This window comes from Ambystoma mexicanum, chromosome 11 (genome assembly GCF_040938575.1).
Source record: "Ambystoma mexicanum isolate Mex_15411 chromosome 11, UKY_AmexF1_1, whole genome shotgun sequence".
NCBI lineage: Eukaryota > Metazoa > Chordata > Amphibia > Caudata > Ambystomatidae > Ambystoma > Ambystoma mexicanum.
Genome location: NC_090934.1, coordinates 1,183,026,872 through 1,183,039,496, shown reverse-complemented (window position 1 = coordinate 1,183,039,496; position 12,625 = coordinate 1,183,026,872). Strand labels below are relative to the sequence as shown.

At 44.1% G+C, this 12,625-nt stretch overlaps 1 protein-coding gene across 2 annotated transcripts in view; it reads left to right on the top strand.

The window, feature by feature from the left end:
• ULK3 (unc-51 like kinase 3) overlaps positions 1-12,625 on the top strand; it is a 532,836-nt gene that overhangs the window by 394,311 nt on the left and 125,900 nt on the right. For both annotated transcript variants that reach the window (XM_069624512.1, XM_069624511.1), the window contains exons 14-15: positions 1,730-1,777; positions 11,207-11,273. In XM_069624512.1, coding sequence (XP_069480613.1) covers positions 1,730-1,777; positions 11,207-11,273 — 115 coding nt within the window. The remainder of the gene's footprint in view (positions 1-1,729; positions 1,778-11,206; positions 11,274-12,625) is intronic.

The window sequence follows — 12,625 nt, the reverse complement described above, 5'->3', positions numbered from 1 at the left end:
AGTGACCCGACTGAACTGCTTTTTCCAGACTGTTGGCTCCACTTTTTTTCCCCTTGATGCTTTTTCCTTCACAATGACATCCCATTCCTTATCCCCAATTTCCCCAAGCCCAACTCCATGCCCCCCACCACTTTCTCCAACTATTTGTGTGTCATAGGATGGCAGTCACTCACCTATAGTTAGGTAAAACCAATTTGCATTGACCTTTCTGAAAATGTGTGTATATACATATGTATTTCAAATGCATTCAAGTTAATGAATTGTATTTGTTTTAAAGATTTAACTAGAAAATACAATTGGTAACATTTTGTCCATATACTAACAGCATCCTAGCTCTTGTGGGTATCGGTCAATTACTAAGCTGAAGAACATTTCAAAGACAAAATACCAAATTTTATATAGGGTAATAAAAAGTATAAGGGGAGTGTGGTGGGAGGGTACAGGGGGGGTCTCCCCACACATATATTTATGGAGGAATGTGTGGGGGGGGGAACGATGTTGGTATTTTCATATTGAAATGTCATTTTTCTCAGTGATCACATGGAGGTGCTCTTGTGTACATGCAGCAGTCTGGGATTACGCGGGCAGTTGTGGTTAACAGCTGCTGCAGCAGGGTGTCTTTTTGAAACTATTCTACAATCGTTTTCTGGATTCTGCAGAGACCAGTGGTAGTGCATCCACTGGTGCTGAGACATTACATCTCTTCTCTCCTATTTCAAAAACCTGTTCTTCTCGTTCATATTAACAGCAAGGCCCCTTTGACTAGAAAAGGGAACATTTCTCTCTGGGAAATCAGCACGTTCTCTCTGAACACAGAAAGTGGCAATTCTTCAAATGGACACTAGCAGTTTCTCTCTCAGCGCTTTTTTTCTTAGTAAGGGCAGGTGCAAGTAACTTCCCACTGCCTGCCTGCTGTGTGGCATAAACAAAGAAAGCTAGGGGTGTATTGGGCGCAAGAGGATTCTCTATATTCATTTGACAGGGCCTACTTCATTTAGCAGGTGTTGATCCCCAGCCCCTTTGGTCTCTCATGGTCTATCATTTTGCCTAAGAGATGGGACTTCATCACAACTATTTATTTCATTAAAAACTATCAATTCAGAATGGAAGATGCACAAAATGCCTCTTGCTAGGTCACCTGAGAGATGTTCCTTTTACACCCAGATATCAGACTGAAGACTGCTTCTTTATTTTGTAAGTATTCTGTGTAGCCTACTGATCTAGGTTTTTATGTGCATGACTTTCTACCTACACAGCTGGCCTAGAAAATCTATGATCACCCACCACAATGTGCTGATGTGAGATAATTCAACAAATACCAGAGAGCGTGAATGTGCTTCCAACGCTGCTGTTATGTAACTCTGCAGTGCTGATTTTAAGTCTTGACACATGGACTGCAGACTTTATATGTTGCAAAGCACACTGGATCTATGTCATGAGTGTTGTGATGTCACAGATCATCCTTGCATGTTACGCTGTGATGCTCCAGCAAAGTGTTACAATGCCATTCAGACATCTGCTGTCAGAGGATGTTCCTGTGATTTCATAAGGCTGTAGTGGAATGGATAGCTGTGATATCTGAGAGAATATTTCTGGGATGGCAAAGCAGGCTAATAGGCTATAATGGCAAGTTATGATGTACAATGTGTTGCGATGTCTCAGCAGACGGAATGATTGACATATCAGCAAAGTGGGATGTGATGCTTTTCTTCTTTCCTTCTGTTCACAGATCCAGGCCCTGATGAGGAGAGCAGAGTACCTGAAAGAACAGATAAAGGTATGGGGATTGGTGTGTACATTGCACCATTTGTGGGGGACCCAGTGGGCTTGCTGGGCAGACAGAACTGAAGTGACATAGCAAGAATGAGGGTGGCTCATTGATGAGGGAAATCCAAGCGTCACAGAGCTGAGGCCACTGGAGAGGAGCAGGGCTAGGAGGTTTGCAGAGTCCTAATTCTCAGTTGACAAGAGTGGGGACTGCTGGTAGGATAGTTTGCTCCAGAGGCTGTGAAGGGACCATTACCAGGAGACCGGTAAGGGCCCATTGCTGGACACATAAGAGTTACCTAGTGCTAAGAGAATGGGAAAGGTCGAGTGCTAAGAGTATTGGTGTTAAGTTGAAAGTCCTAAATCTTGCTTCCCAGTAAGCCCCCCCAACATATTTGCTTTTGTCTCACAATTCAACAACCTCTTTTTCTCCAGTGAGTCTCAAGTCAGAGCCTCACTGCCAATTTAACTCTCTGCATTCTTCCCTGGGAGATTACCAGTCCAAGATGCCCCAAAGTACCCATAGTCTCTTTCCAACTACTGGTCGCTCTTTGTGTAATAACTCACTGACTGGTGGTGGCTCTTTGTTGGGCTGCACAATATAGGTGCTATTTTGTGATCTGGGAAACAAAAGCTTCTTCTGTGCAGATCTCCATGAAAATGACAACCTGGGTTCAGAAGTCAAGTGAGACACCAAAGGCTGTGTTTACCTCGTAGGCATGGAAACAGCTGTGTGCCATTTCTGGCCATAACCTTCCCAAGAGTCCAGGTTGGGAGCGCAGGGCAGCCTCTGCCACATTTGATTATAAATGGGCATCTAGGAGTCACTGCTGAAATCACATTATGAGTGTTTTTCCAGGAAGAAGCCCAGGAAAATGTGATTGTGGTGACCATCCCTGATTGGGTGGCTGCCAGATGTTTGAATGTTCTTTATTGGATGCTAGATGCGCCAGCTTAGCTTGTGTCTGGAACCCCAACTGTCCTGCAAAGGACCTGTAGCAGCAGCGGCGTGTCCTGCTGCTGCATAAAGATCATTTTACCTGCTTTGGAACCACTGGGGGTCTTCGCCTGCATCCCTTTATCCAGGGTCCTCGAACCATCCTCATTGGCTGGGGCCATCGCTTGCACAATCTGCACTATCACAACTGGACTTTCATAGCTGAGCCACCACTTGCCACTAGGCTTGGTCTCATTCAACATAACTGCACCCATAGGAAACCATTGGGCTCAAGTTAGGTACAATCACTGCAAATGGTAATTTTGCTGCTCACTTGACAGCAGCACTTAACCATAACCATTGGGGCTTTACTTTTGACTGCATACCAGAGGTAAAAACAAAATGTCTCAATTTCTAAAAACCATAGCCCTAAATCTTGTTTTAGAAACTCTAGGCTAAGCCTTTAACTTTCCAAGTGACTTCTGCAGTAGTTCACCACATTGAAGATTCTTATCATAAAAGCTACTCACCTTAACATACTACATATCCATTCTTGCAAGCATCTTTATAAAGAATATATTTTGACAAATGTACTGTGTAAGATTTCCTTATTATTTAGTATTGTTACCCTATAAAATTGCTCCAGCCTGCTCTTCCCTTGAGGCAACAGCCTTGACCGCTCTGACATACTTACCCCTTGGAGAGTCCGGCAATACACGTGAAAACCCTGCAATTTAGGAGTGGTTTGATTGTCTTGAATTCCATTCTTAGGGGCCAGGAAAATCGTTTTAAGCAATGTGCAATGCCCAGTTGTCATGGTTTAAGCACACAGTCGTTAATGGGTGAAACGACAAAGTAGGCGGTAACCTCCCACTATATTTAGTCTGCTTGATTTCCATCACTGGTGGTGTGATCAATATCCTAACATGGGCACTTCCTACAAAACAAAGGGCAGAATTACTACTCCACTCCACCAACATGTGAAAAGCACACAGTGATAACTATCTAGCAGAAGGTAGGATTGGTGTTTCATGAAGTTGTGTTCAATCGACTTCCAAGTAGTTTCAGAATCCAGGTGACTGCCAACCAATTTAAACACCCTAAGCTGTCACCCTAAGTAAGCAACATTTGTGGTGCCTTCATCTATTTAATCTTGATCCCAGGATGGCAATAAACAGCTGCATATACACTTCAGGAAGCCTCCAAGAACATTGGGAAACAACTGCAACAATAAAACAAAACACATTTGCGCTGCAATAATAGGAAGCTGGATCGTCCTTTGCATTTTCCTTAGCCTGCAAGTAACTGCACAATGATTAACGTTCATATATAAATCATGATCAATTCTTGCCATGTTTTCACACTCCTCTCTACTAGAGTTCCTTTATAACGATTGTGGTGAACCAGAAGAAGGGCTCGGACAATTGTGAGTCATTTTTGAAGGGTTTTATTTTTAAAAAGTAATCAAACGCCTAACTTGCCCTATTTCTATGAGGGAAGTTCTCTAACTAACAAAACAAAAACTAAGGGCAGATGCTAAACTCCAAATACACAGCCATTGGGCCCCTCCACTATAGATTGCGCCTAACTAAAAGAAGGAAAGCGGGAGGCTTTATACACTAAGATCAGCAATGTGTTTGCCAGGCCCAGTTTGCACTTGACTTGTTTTTCGGTCTTCCAAAGTTACTTTTCCCCATCAGGATATTCTTTACAGCCTTGATACCAAATGAAGCATTGCAATCTCTTCTTTTAATAAAGAAAACTGTGTCTTGATCTAAACAATTCCATTCCACCAGGATTGCTTGAGAACACATACAAAAAAGTTTCTCTCCTTTCCTCATTCGAGGTTCTGGGACTCCCAAAGTTCTGTAGCCCGCAAACAGCTTCTTTTCTTTCATATGGGTTATTTTGGATAGGGTTGTGGTCCACCCTGATTGTTCGAAGTTTTGCAATCATTCTGACTTTCTTGGCCTTCATTCAATTATTCATATTTCCTTCTTTCTCCCTTTCATGTGCGAGGCTCCCGTAACTGGAATAGTTTTTCCAGCTGTTATTCACAGTGTTGGTACTTTTCGCAGTCCCCCTTTTATAGTTTTTTCTCAGGCTCCGGATTCCCATGCTCCGTGACCTTAAAACATTTCCAATTGTCATCCCCAATGTTTGATTCACAGTGTTTGCATTCCTTTCAATTCTTCGGTATATAGGATTTTCCGCTTTCAGGTTTCTCAGGTTCATGTAACCTTGGTAGCTTTTCCCAGCTGTTATTTACAGTATTCTTGTTACTCTTAATACCCCTTTCTTAGAGTATTTACACACTCTGGTTTCTCAGCTTTAGAGTGTTTTTTCACAATGTTCATATTACGCTCACTCCCCCTTTTATGGGGTATTTGTACCCTTGGGTTTCTCAACTTTTCCAGTGGTTTTTCACAAAGGTCATCTTACTCTCCCTCTCACTTTTATAGAAAAATTGTACACTCCAGTTTCTCAGGCTCTCATACCCCAGATAGTTTTCCCAGCTATTATTTACATGGTTCGTACCTTGTAGCAGGATGCTTTCTGTCGAGTTTCTCAGGCTCTCGAAACCTCGCCAGCTTTCCGCTTGGCTGCATATCTTTGTACCTACGGTCCGGTGTGCATAGAGCTTGAGGATTTGGGCTGCCTCATACGGTCTGTTCTCGTCATCTCTTACTGACCTCCCGGGCCTCCACAGGTCCTACGTGGTCGCACCACCAGATGAGACGGGTTCCTTTCCGTCTCCGCTCCTGTTCTGACTTTGGCTTCTAGGCCAGATAGAACGCCAACCTGTAGGTGTTCGATTAGCATTTTGCTTGCCCTGCTTATTCCGCTGGCTCTGTGGCCCAGCGTGGCTCTGCCCCTCCAGGACATCAATACTGCAGAGGCTCACCTATGCATAGCAGTCCCACTGCCTCCGTAATTTATCTCCCTTTGCTTTACAATCCATCCTCTTCTTATACACGTCATAGAAACAATTTGAATGGTGTCCTTCTTAGTTGACCAGGGCATTCAGGTTGTGTTCAGCATTAGCTGCAGCCAAGAGAGGTAAAGCAGGATCTTTGTAAAATATTGAAGTTGCAGGAGATATCTTTTCCATATTTATATATGCAGACAAGGTGGTTTCAACTGGGAGTTCGATTCTGGATTTGGAGTCCTAATCCCCAAGAGGAGAGCTACTCCCAATGAGGTCCCACTTGCCCAGACCCTAGGGAGGGTCTGGCATTGTGGGATCACCTCCCTAGACTCAAAGTGTATTGCTCCCCTCTGGGGAGAAGGGACAAATGGTCTAGATTCTTCACACCATGCTCAGTTAAACTCTGAATTCACTGTGGCGATTTTAGTTCTACAAATTCCTCAAACCTTGTCTAGGAAGTATGTGCAAGCTGTGCGCCCTAAGTAGATCATGGCTTTTCGGAGGGTATCAACAGCTTCATCCCCTATGCAGGGTGAGGAAAGACCGCAAAAGATGGCAGCATACACACCAACAATGGTGGTTGGAAGCACACATTCACACACAATTGATAATGGATGTTAACACACACAAGAGATGGCAACATACACATACATAATGGATGACAGCACACATCCACCCCAACAATGGATTGCTATACACATGCAAACACACATAATGGATGACTGCTATGACGAAACCCAGTGTATTGTCACTGCTTCCATGTGGGAATCCATGTGGGAACCCCTTTCCGATCAGGCCAATGAGGTGAGGCCAGCCCCCGATAGTTATGATATGATATGATAGTTTATTTATATAGCGCCCATACACAATGTGTTTCAAAGCGCTAAGTTCCCCTGTCGGTGGTACTTAGCGGGTGTATCTCATGGGTAGGTAAACCCTCCATGGGACGAGTGATGATAGCCTTGGGAGAATGCGATATTTACAACCTTCATCTCTGTAAACTCTATCCTTTTACCCCACTCAGTTCCCTGTGGTCCCCCATACATCTATGTGTCTCTGCAGAGCAGAGGATGCCATTCACACAGATCATACTGGGACGAGGAAGAGGGAGGCTTACCCACGTGGAGTGCATACCATCCCTGACGCAAAGAAGATCAAGCAAGGAGGCAAAAGCCCACCGCGGAACCAACATACACGGTACAGTCTGCAAAAATCCACTCTGGTTAGAAAAAGCAAGGTATGATTGTGTAGATTGTCAAGCCAGCCCTGGAGGAGAGAGGAACCAGATGCCAGTTCCATGTCGAGAGACCCGAGGGAAAGAGAACGCTGTGCTAGCGAGAAGAGATTAGTGTCTCCAGAGGTTCCATGGAGCAGCAACTTGTCTAGTGAATGGGAGATGGGGAAACCCAACCAGCGAAGTCAAAGCAAGAGAAAGATGTGCATCCGTGGATGCGAGAGAGCGGAGCTGCAGAGAGCAGGACTCTGAACGCTGAAGCAATGCAGAAGCCCTGCTCCACTCCCAAGACAAACCGCAGACCGCAACATCATTTCCCTATGGTAGGGAAAGGGTCAGGCCGGCTGGTGAGACACAGACGGCACTGTTTTAGATCAATAGACTCATACCAAATCCCGAGAGGCAGAAAGGGATATTGAACAAACTGTAGAAACTGGAACAAACTTTACAAAGTACCTATGTGGAACAGTACCTGGCAGGAGAGTACACCAGGTCTATTCAATGGGACATTGTGCAAAGGAGGGGCAGAGAACCCACAAACAATATCCCGAGGGGCAGAAAGGGATAACAAAAAAACGGTAGCAGCTGGAACAAACCTTACAAAGTACCTATGTGAAACAGTACCTGGCAGGAGAGTACACCAGGTCTGTTCATTTGGACATTGAATGAAGGGAAGGGATGGAACCCACAATCGCAGCACAGCATTGTCTGGGAACCATATGAGGTCGGCCGACCTCCAGAGACCAAACTCATGGGTCCAGCACCCATATAGGATCGAAGGAATCCACAGTCAAGGGGTTGGTGCCCAGAGCAAGACGGGGAGAACCCGAGAGAAGATAAAGGGGTCGTCACCCACACAATAGAGAAAGAAGATATAGGACCAGTCGGGGAGACCCCAAGACAACCCAGGGGAACCTGCAACACAAATAAGAGATAAAGAGAGGTGCAAAAAGCTGAACAAAGAGCTTGAGGAGCCACTACAATAAAGAGACATTTTTGGAACTCCAAGAATGTAGTCAAGTTTAGCCGTATAGTGCACTGGACTTGATGCTACAATCCTTGAGCTGGAGAAAGAATAAAGGGAAGGGACTTACTCGATTGATACTTGGGAACAAGCGGAAGAGGCTCCCCACTTGATACTTGGGAACTGTGTTTAAAGAGTCACTTGTGTTTTCTCATCAAGAATGGAACAGGAGTCTGTATCCAGAATGTGAGAAGCTGCCCTCTGGATCAAGAAGACACTGATTTTTTCCTTAGTTTAGCGGGACGGTACGGCAATGGGTTTAGACACAGGACAGTGGACATTTTACTTTACACGACATCCCGATGGAGTCCTTGGCAGTTTGTTGGGGCAGGGCAACCTCTCATAGAAATAGGACAAGATAGGTTTTTCCCTTTGTTTTCTTTTATAATAAATGTCTTTGCCAACAAGCATGCCACCACTGTGTCAGGCTTGTACTTCTGCACCCGTTCATATGGTGTTAGAGGTGGGATCTTGGTCCATTTGATAAATTGTGGTGGACCCTGAAACATTACATTTATTCTTTTTATTTTCTCCGTCTCCCATGTTAATACAAGTTAAGGAGTCCCAAGGGGAAGCTATTCGGTTAAGCCACCCCAACACAACCCATATATACTCGTAAACCACTACTCCTTGCAAACAAAAAATCTGAATATCCCAACAGAAGCTCCTTTTCAAAGGAAGGCCATTAACTTATCGAGCTCAACTATCTGACTATTCAATTGGACCCAACCAGAAGTTAAAACTTGTTAAAATCACTTAAAACTTCCCGTCACTGGAGAGCCTAGGTATTAAACCAAGTTAAAAAAAAATCTTTTCATGTAACTTCTAGGGAATAGTACAAATCTCTACCTTGTATGATAGTTTGTGGCCAAATTCTGAAGGAAATCCCACTACAACCAAATAAACCTCTCAAACAGAATTTTGTACACCCCTAGAAACGGAAGAATTTACTCTGAAGTTTGAAGGGGCCATTTTTCTCTTTCGAAAATCCAAGTTTTCTTCTTCAAACGTACTACCCATGAATTGTCCAATCAAGTCAACGTCAATTATAGACGCAGAGTCCTCCCAGAGCCCAGTCCCAATCCAAACCATGAGTACCCTAGAGGCTCTGTTGGAATATTTTATAAGCCACCAGATAGAAGCGGAGGCCTGGTTTCAAGAGGGTATTGCCAGGGTAGTAGGAGCCCAACAAAGACCAATCTTCCCTCAGTTAATCCTACAGGTATATATAGAAGAGGAAGATTTAGGAAGCTTCTTCCTGAATTCTGAACGCCTAGCCCAACAGTTTTTCATTGGGGAGATGAACTGAAAACCTTCTATTTAGCCCCCCTGTTAAAAGGGGACCTACGGTCATCCTACCAAACCCTCAACCCATGGGGCTTATTTCATTCCATGACATCAAACAGGGCTTGTTACTCAGAGTGGGACAGACTGAACATGTTTATAGGAATACATTTTGCGAAATTAAGTTCAACCCAAGTGAGGCTCCAGTGGATATGGGGGCCACAATTCAAAACATCTTATGGTTATGAATAGGGAAGAAAACCCTCCCAGAGGTGTTAGAGGCCTGAGCATTAGACCAACTTACAAATATCTTACTTCCATCCCTCCAGGCACCCATTTTGCAAATGAGCAAGCCCACCCTGATTATGACAATGGCAATAGAAACTGCCCGCAATTATGCAGAAGCTAATAAACATCTTGGACTACTGCACAAGGTAGACGATGGGAGGAAACAGATGAAAGCAGGACCCAAAGTTATTTTTATCCTGAAACGAAGAACCAGGTTAAAGAAAAGACTAATGAGGGTTATCCAAAAGTTAACAAAGTGGGAACCCGAGAATCGGAGAGGGAGGAAAGAAGAAAACTTGTGAGTAAAGATAGCGCAACCTTAAAAACGGAAGTAGAATCTGGAATTTCCCCAATTATTTGTTTCTCTTGAGGAGAAAAAGGACATTTAGCTAGGCAGTGTCCCTCCAATAACAAAGCTTAGCCAATGGAAATAGGTTGTATGACGGGAAGAATTGGATAATCCAGAATACCAAATTGATGCCGACATTGAAACCACAAGCAATTACTGATGTCAGGCTACCCGACTTAAAACACATGAACCCGTCACCATTAATGGAATCTGAGTATCTGCACTGGTAGATTCAGGGAGCAAGCAGACTGACGTCAGGTGATTTAGTCGGTGTGCACGAACTGAAAAATAGTAAACCCATTAAGATTACCCGTGTGCATGGAGACCAGGAAGTATATCCTAGACCTCCCATAGTTATTAAGATAAGGGGCCGAGAGACCCTAATAAACACAGCAGTCATTTTTGGACAATCAGAAGAAACTATTATTGGAAGCAACTTCCTGAGGTTTGGGGACATTATTGAGAAGATCAATAAGCCAATAATATTCTCCGCTGGAGACATTGGAAGAGGAGGAGTTCTCACCTAATATGCCCCCCTGGAATTGGGATACCTCCCTAAAAACCCCATGTAAGAATTTAGATGGAGAAGCCAGCTGCATGAGGGGAAGAATCCCATGGTATTGTCATTGCTTCTCATAGGTTTTAGTCCAATTGTTTAAGATTGCTGCAGAATCTCTCAGCGCAGTCTGCTTACGCTCTTTTTCAGCAGTGTTTAACCATGTACAAAATGGTTTCAGTTATTCAAGAAAAGAGTATACAATGTATACAGCCCAGGCATTCCAAAGAGAGTATAGGGTTTACTTGGATTGGTAGAATGTACAACAAATGCACTTGTTGGGATTGATGTGAAAGTCAAAAGAAATTTGTATATAAAATAATAAAACAGAAATCCTGTTGTATCTGTAAATAAGACATTTTGATATTTGAATTTCAGTCTACTATCATTTTTTTAAGAGAAAACATTGCAAAATGTGTCGAAAGTGCATCCATCGCTCCAAAATAGTATTGTCTAGATGTCCCAGAGGTTTTTAATCCAGGACTGGGAGATAGTTTTCTTGGCACTTGTGCTATACTTGGTTATGTAGCTGGGCAAGCATAATTTTCCACTCGTACATGGGAAATGCGAAGAGGATATTTTCATCTTTGAATGGTGGGTTATGAGACTGTCCTCACCAGTGTATTCATTCATAATAAATTCTGCTTGTAGCGCAAACAGTTTGTTACCAGCAGAGTCTGCTTGCATTATATGTGTTGGGCTCAAAGGGGAACCAGAGAGCTCATGATGATCTGAGAGGGGGATGTGGCTGGACATGGCAATTTAATGGATTCTTGAGCCTCAGGACCCAGAATGCTAATCGTTGCATGAATCAACCTGTTGTTAATCTGCATTCCAGATGAAGGTGTCCCGCTTAAAAGCAGAGGCCATGGAAGCGGAGCCCATGTCGCCATCAGTCCAGAGCAGTAAGTATACCTGTCCCTAATTTACAATAATCATAAGCATTGAGGGGTCTCTCTATGATGGATATTATTGCTATCGACTTACAAAGAACACTGTTGCTATATCTGGATCCTGTACATTCCACTGCTGGTGTCCCTTCCCCCCAGGAGAGAGGGCAATGATTACATTTAAGGCCATGATCTGGGGCTCATAGAGGCAAACCACTTAGCATGTTTGCAGCCAAAATAGCAGATAACAGTAATTGTTGCCCCAGCCCATAAGAGCTCAAAGAGTGAGGCGGAACGTGAAACAAACAATTATGCATGTCTAAACTTGTGAAGACCTCATGGGGGATTCCTGTAGTTAAAATGATTAAATTGTTGTTTGTTACTTTACTGCCCATGTGAGGATCTCGTTGGCAAGAAACCATGTAGATCCTCACTAGAATAGGAAAACACAGAAGGTGTGTTTGACTGTGTTGAAGTTTAATTTACTATTTTCATCACTTAGTTGCGTGGATTCTGGGTATTGTGATTGTTAGGAAAGATTTCTTAATTGTGAGTAATTTTCCTTCCATGTGGCAACCCCTAAACATTTTGCTGTTGTTTTCACCATGATTTAGACTTTGCCAGAGGAGTGCATCCTTCTGCCGCACTCCTCTGGGCTTTTGCTCCATTCTTACAGGGAAACTGACATGCCCTTAAGACAGTCAGTACCGGGAAACGTTTTCCGTAGTTTCTTTATCATGTTGCAGCTTTCGCGCAACATGGCACAAGAGGTCGCACTGTAAGCTAAGTTACTGCTCTCTTGGGTCTCTAGTCTTCTACAGGCCCTAGATACACTCTTTGGATTGTAAATGAACGTGTAAGTGAATCACGGACGGGATTGGTGGCAGCGATTGTTTCTTGTGTTTTTGAGCTCCTTTTGGCATTTTAAGTGCGTTTCTCGCGCTTAGCCCAAAATGGTGGCCTGGCTCCCAAAATGGCCAGACCACGAGGCTCGTCCTGTCCGCTGACCGTCTTGCCCCCTTCACCTTCCCCAGGTCGAGCAGACCCGGGGCCTTCCTTATTTGGGCATGTACGTTCCCGCAAAACGCAGATGCTTTCGCGGGCTTCTACAGGCCTTGTGTGTGCCTCCAGGATGTGGGCTGGGATGTCTGGTCCCAAAACACATCCTGGGTGCCAGAGAGTCTAGGGTGGTGTGAATGCCTGGGACCTCTGTGGTCCGTGATAGGTCCACGTATGGTGTGAGTGTTTTGTGAGCAGATCTCACGTTTTGGCGCGAAGGGAACTGTGGATAAGAGGGGGCTGGAAACACCACTACCAGGTCGATCTCCTGAGTTCTCACGAACGAAGGAATACAGGAGCCAAGTATC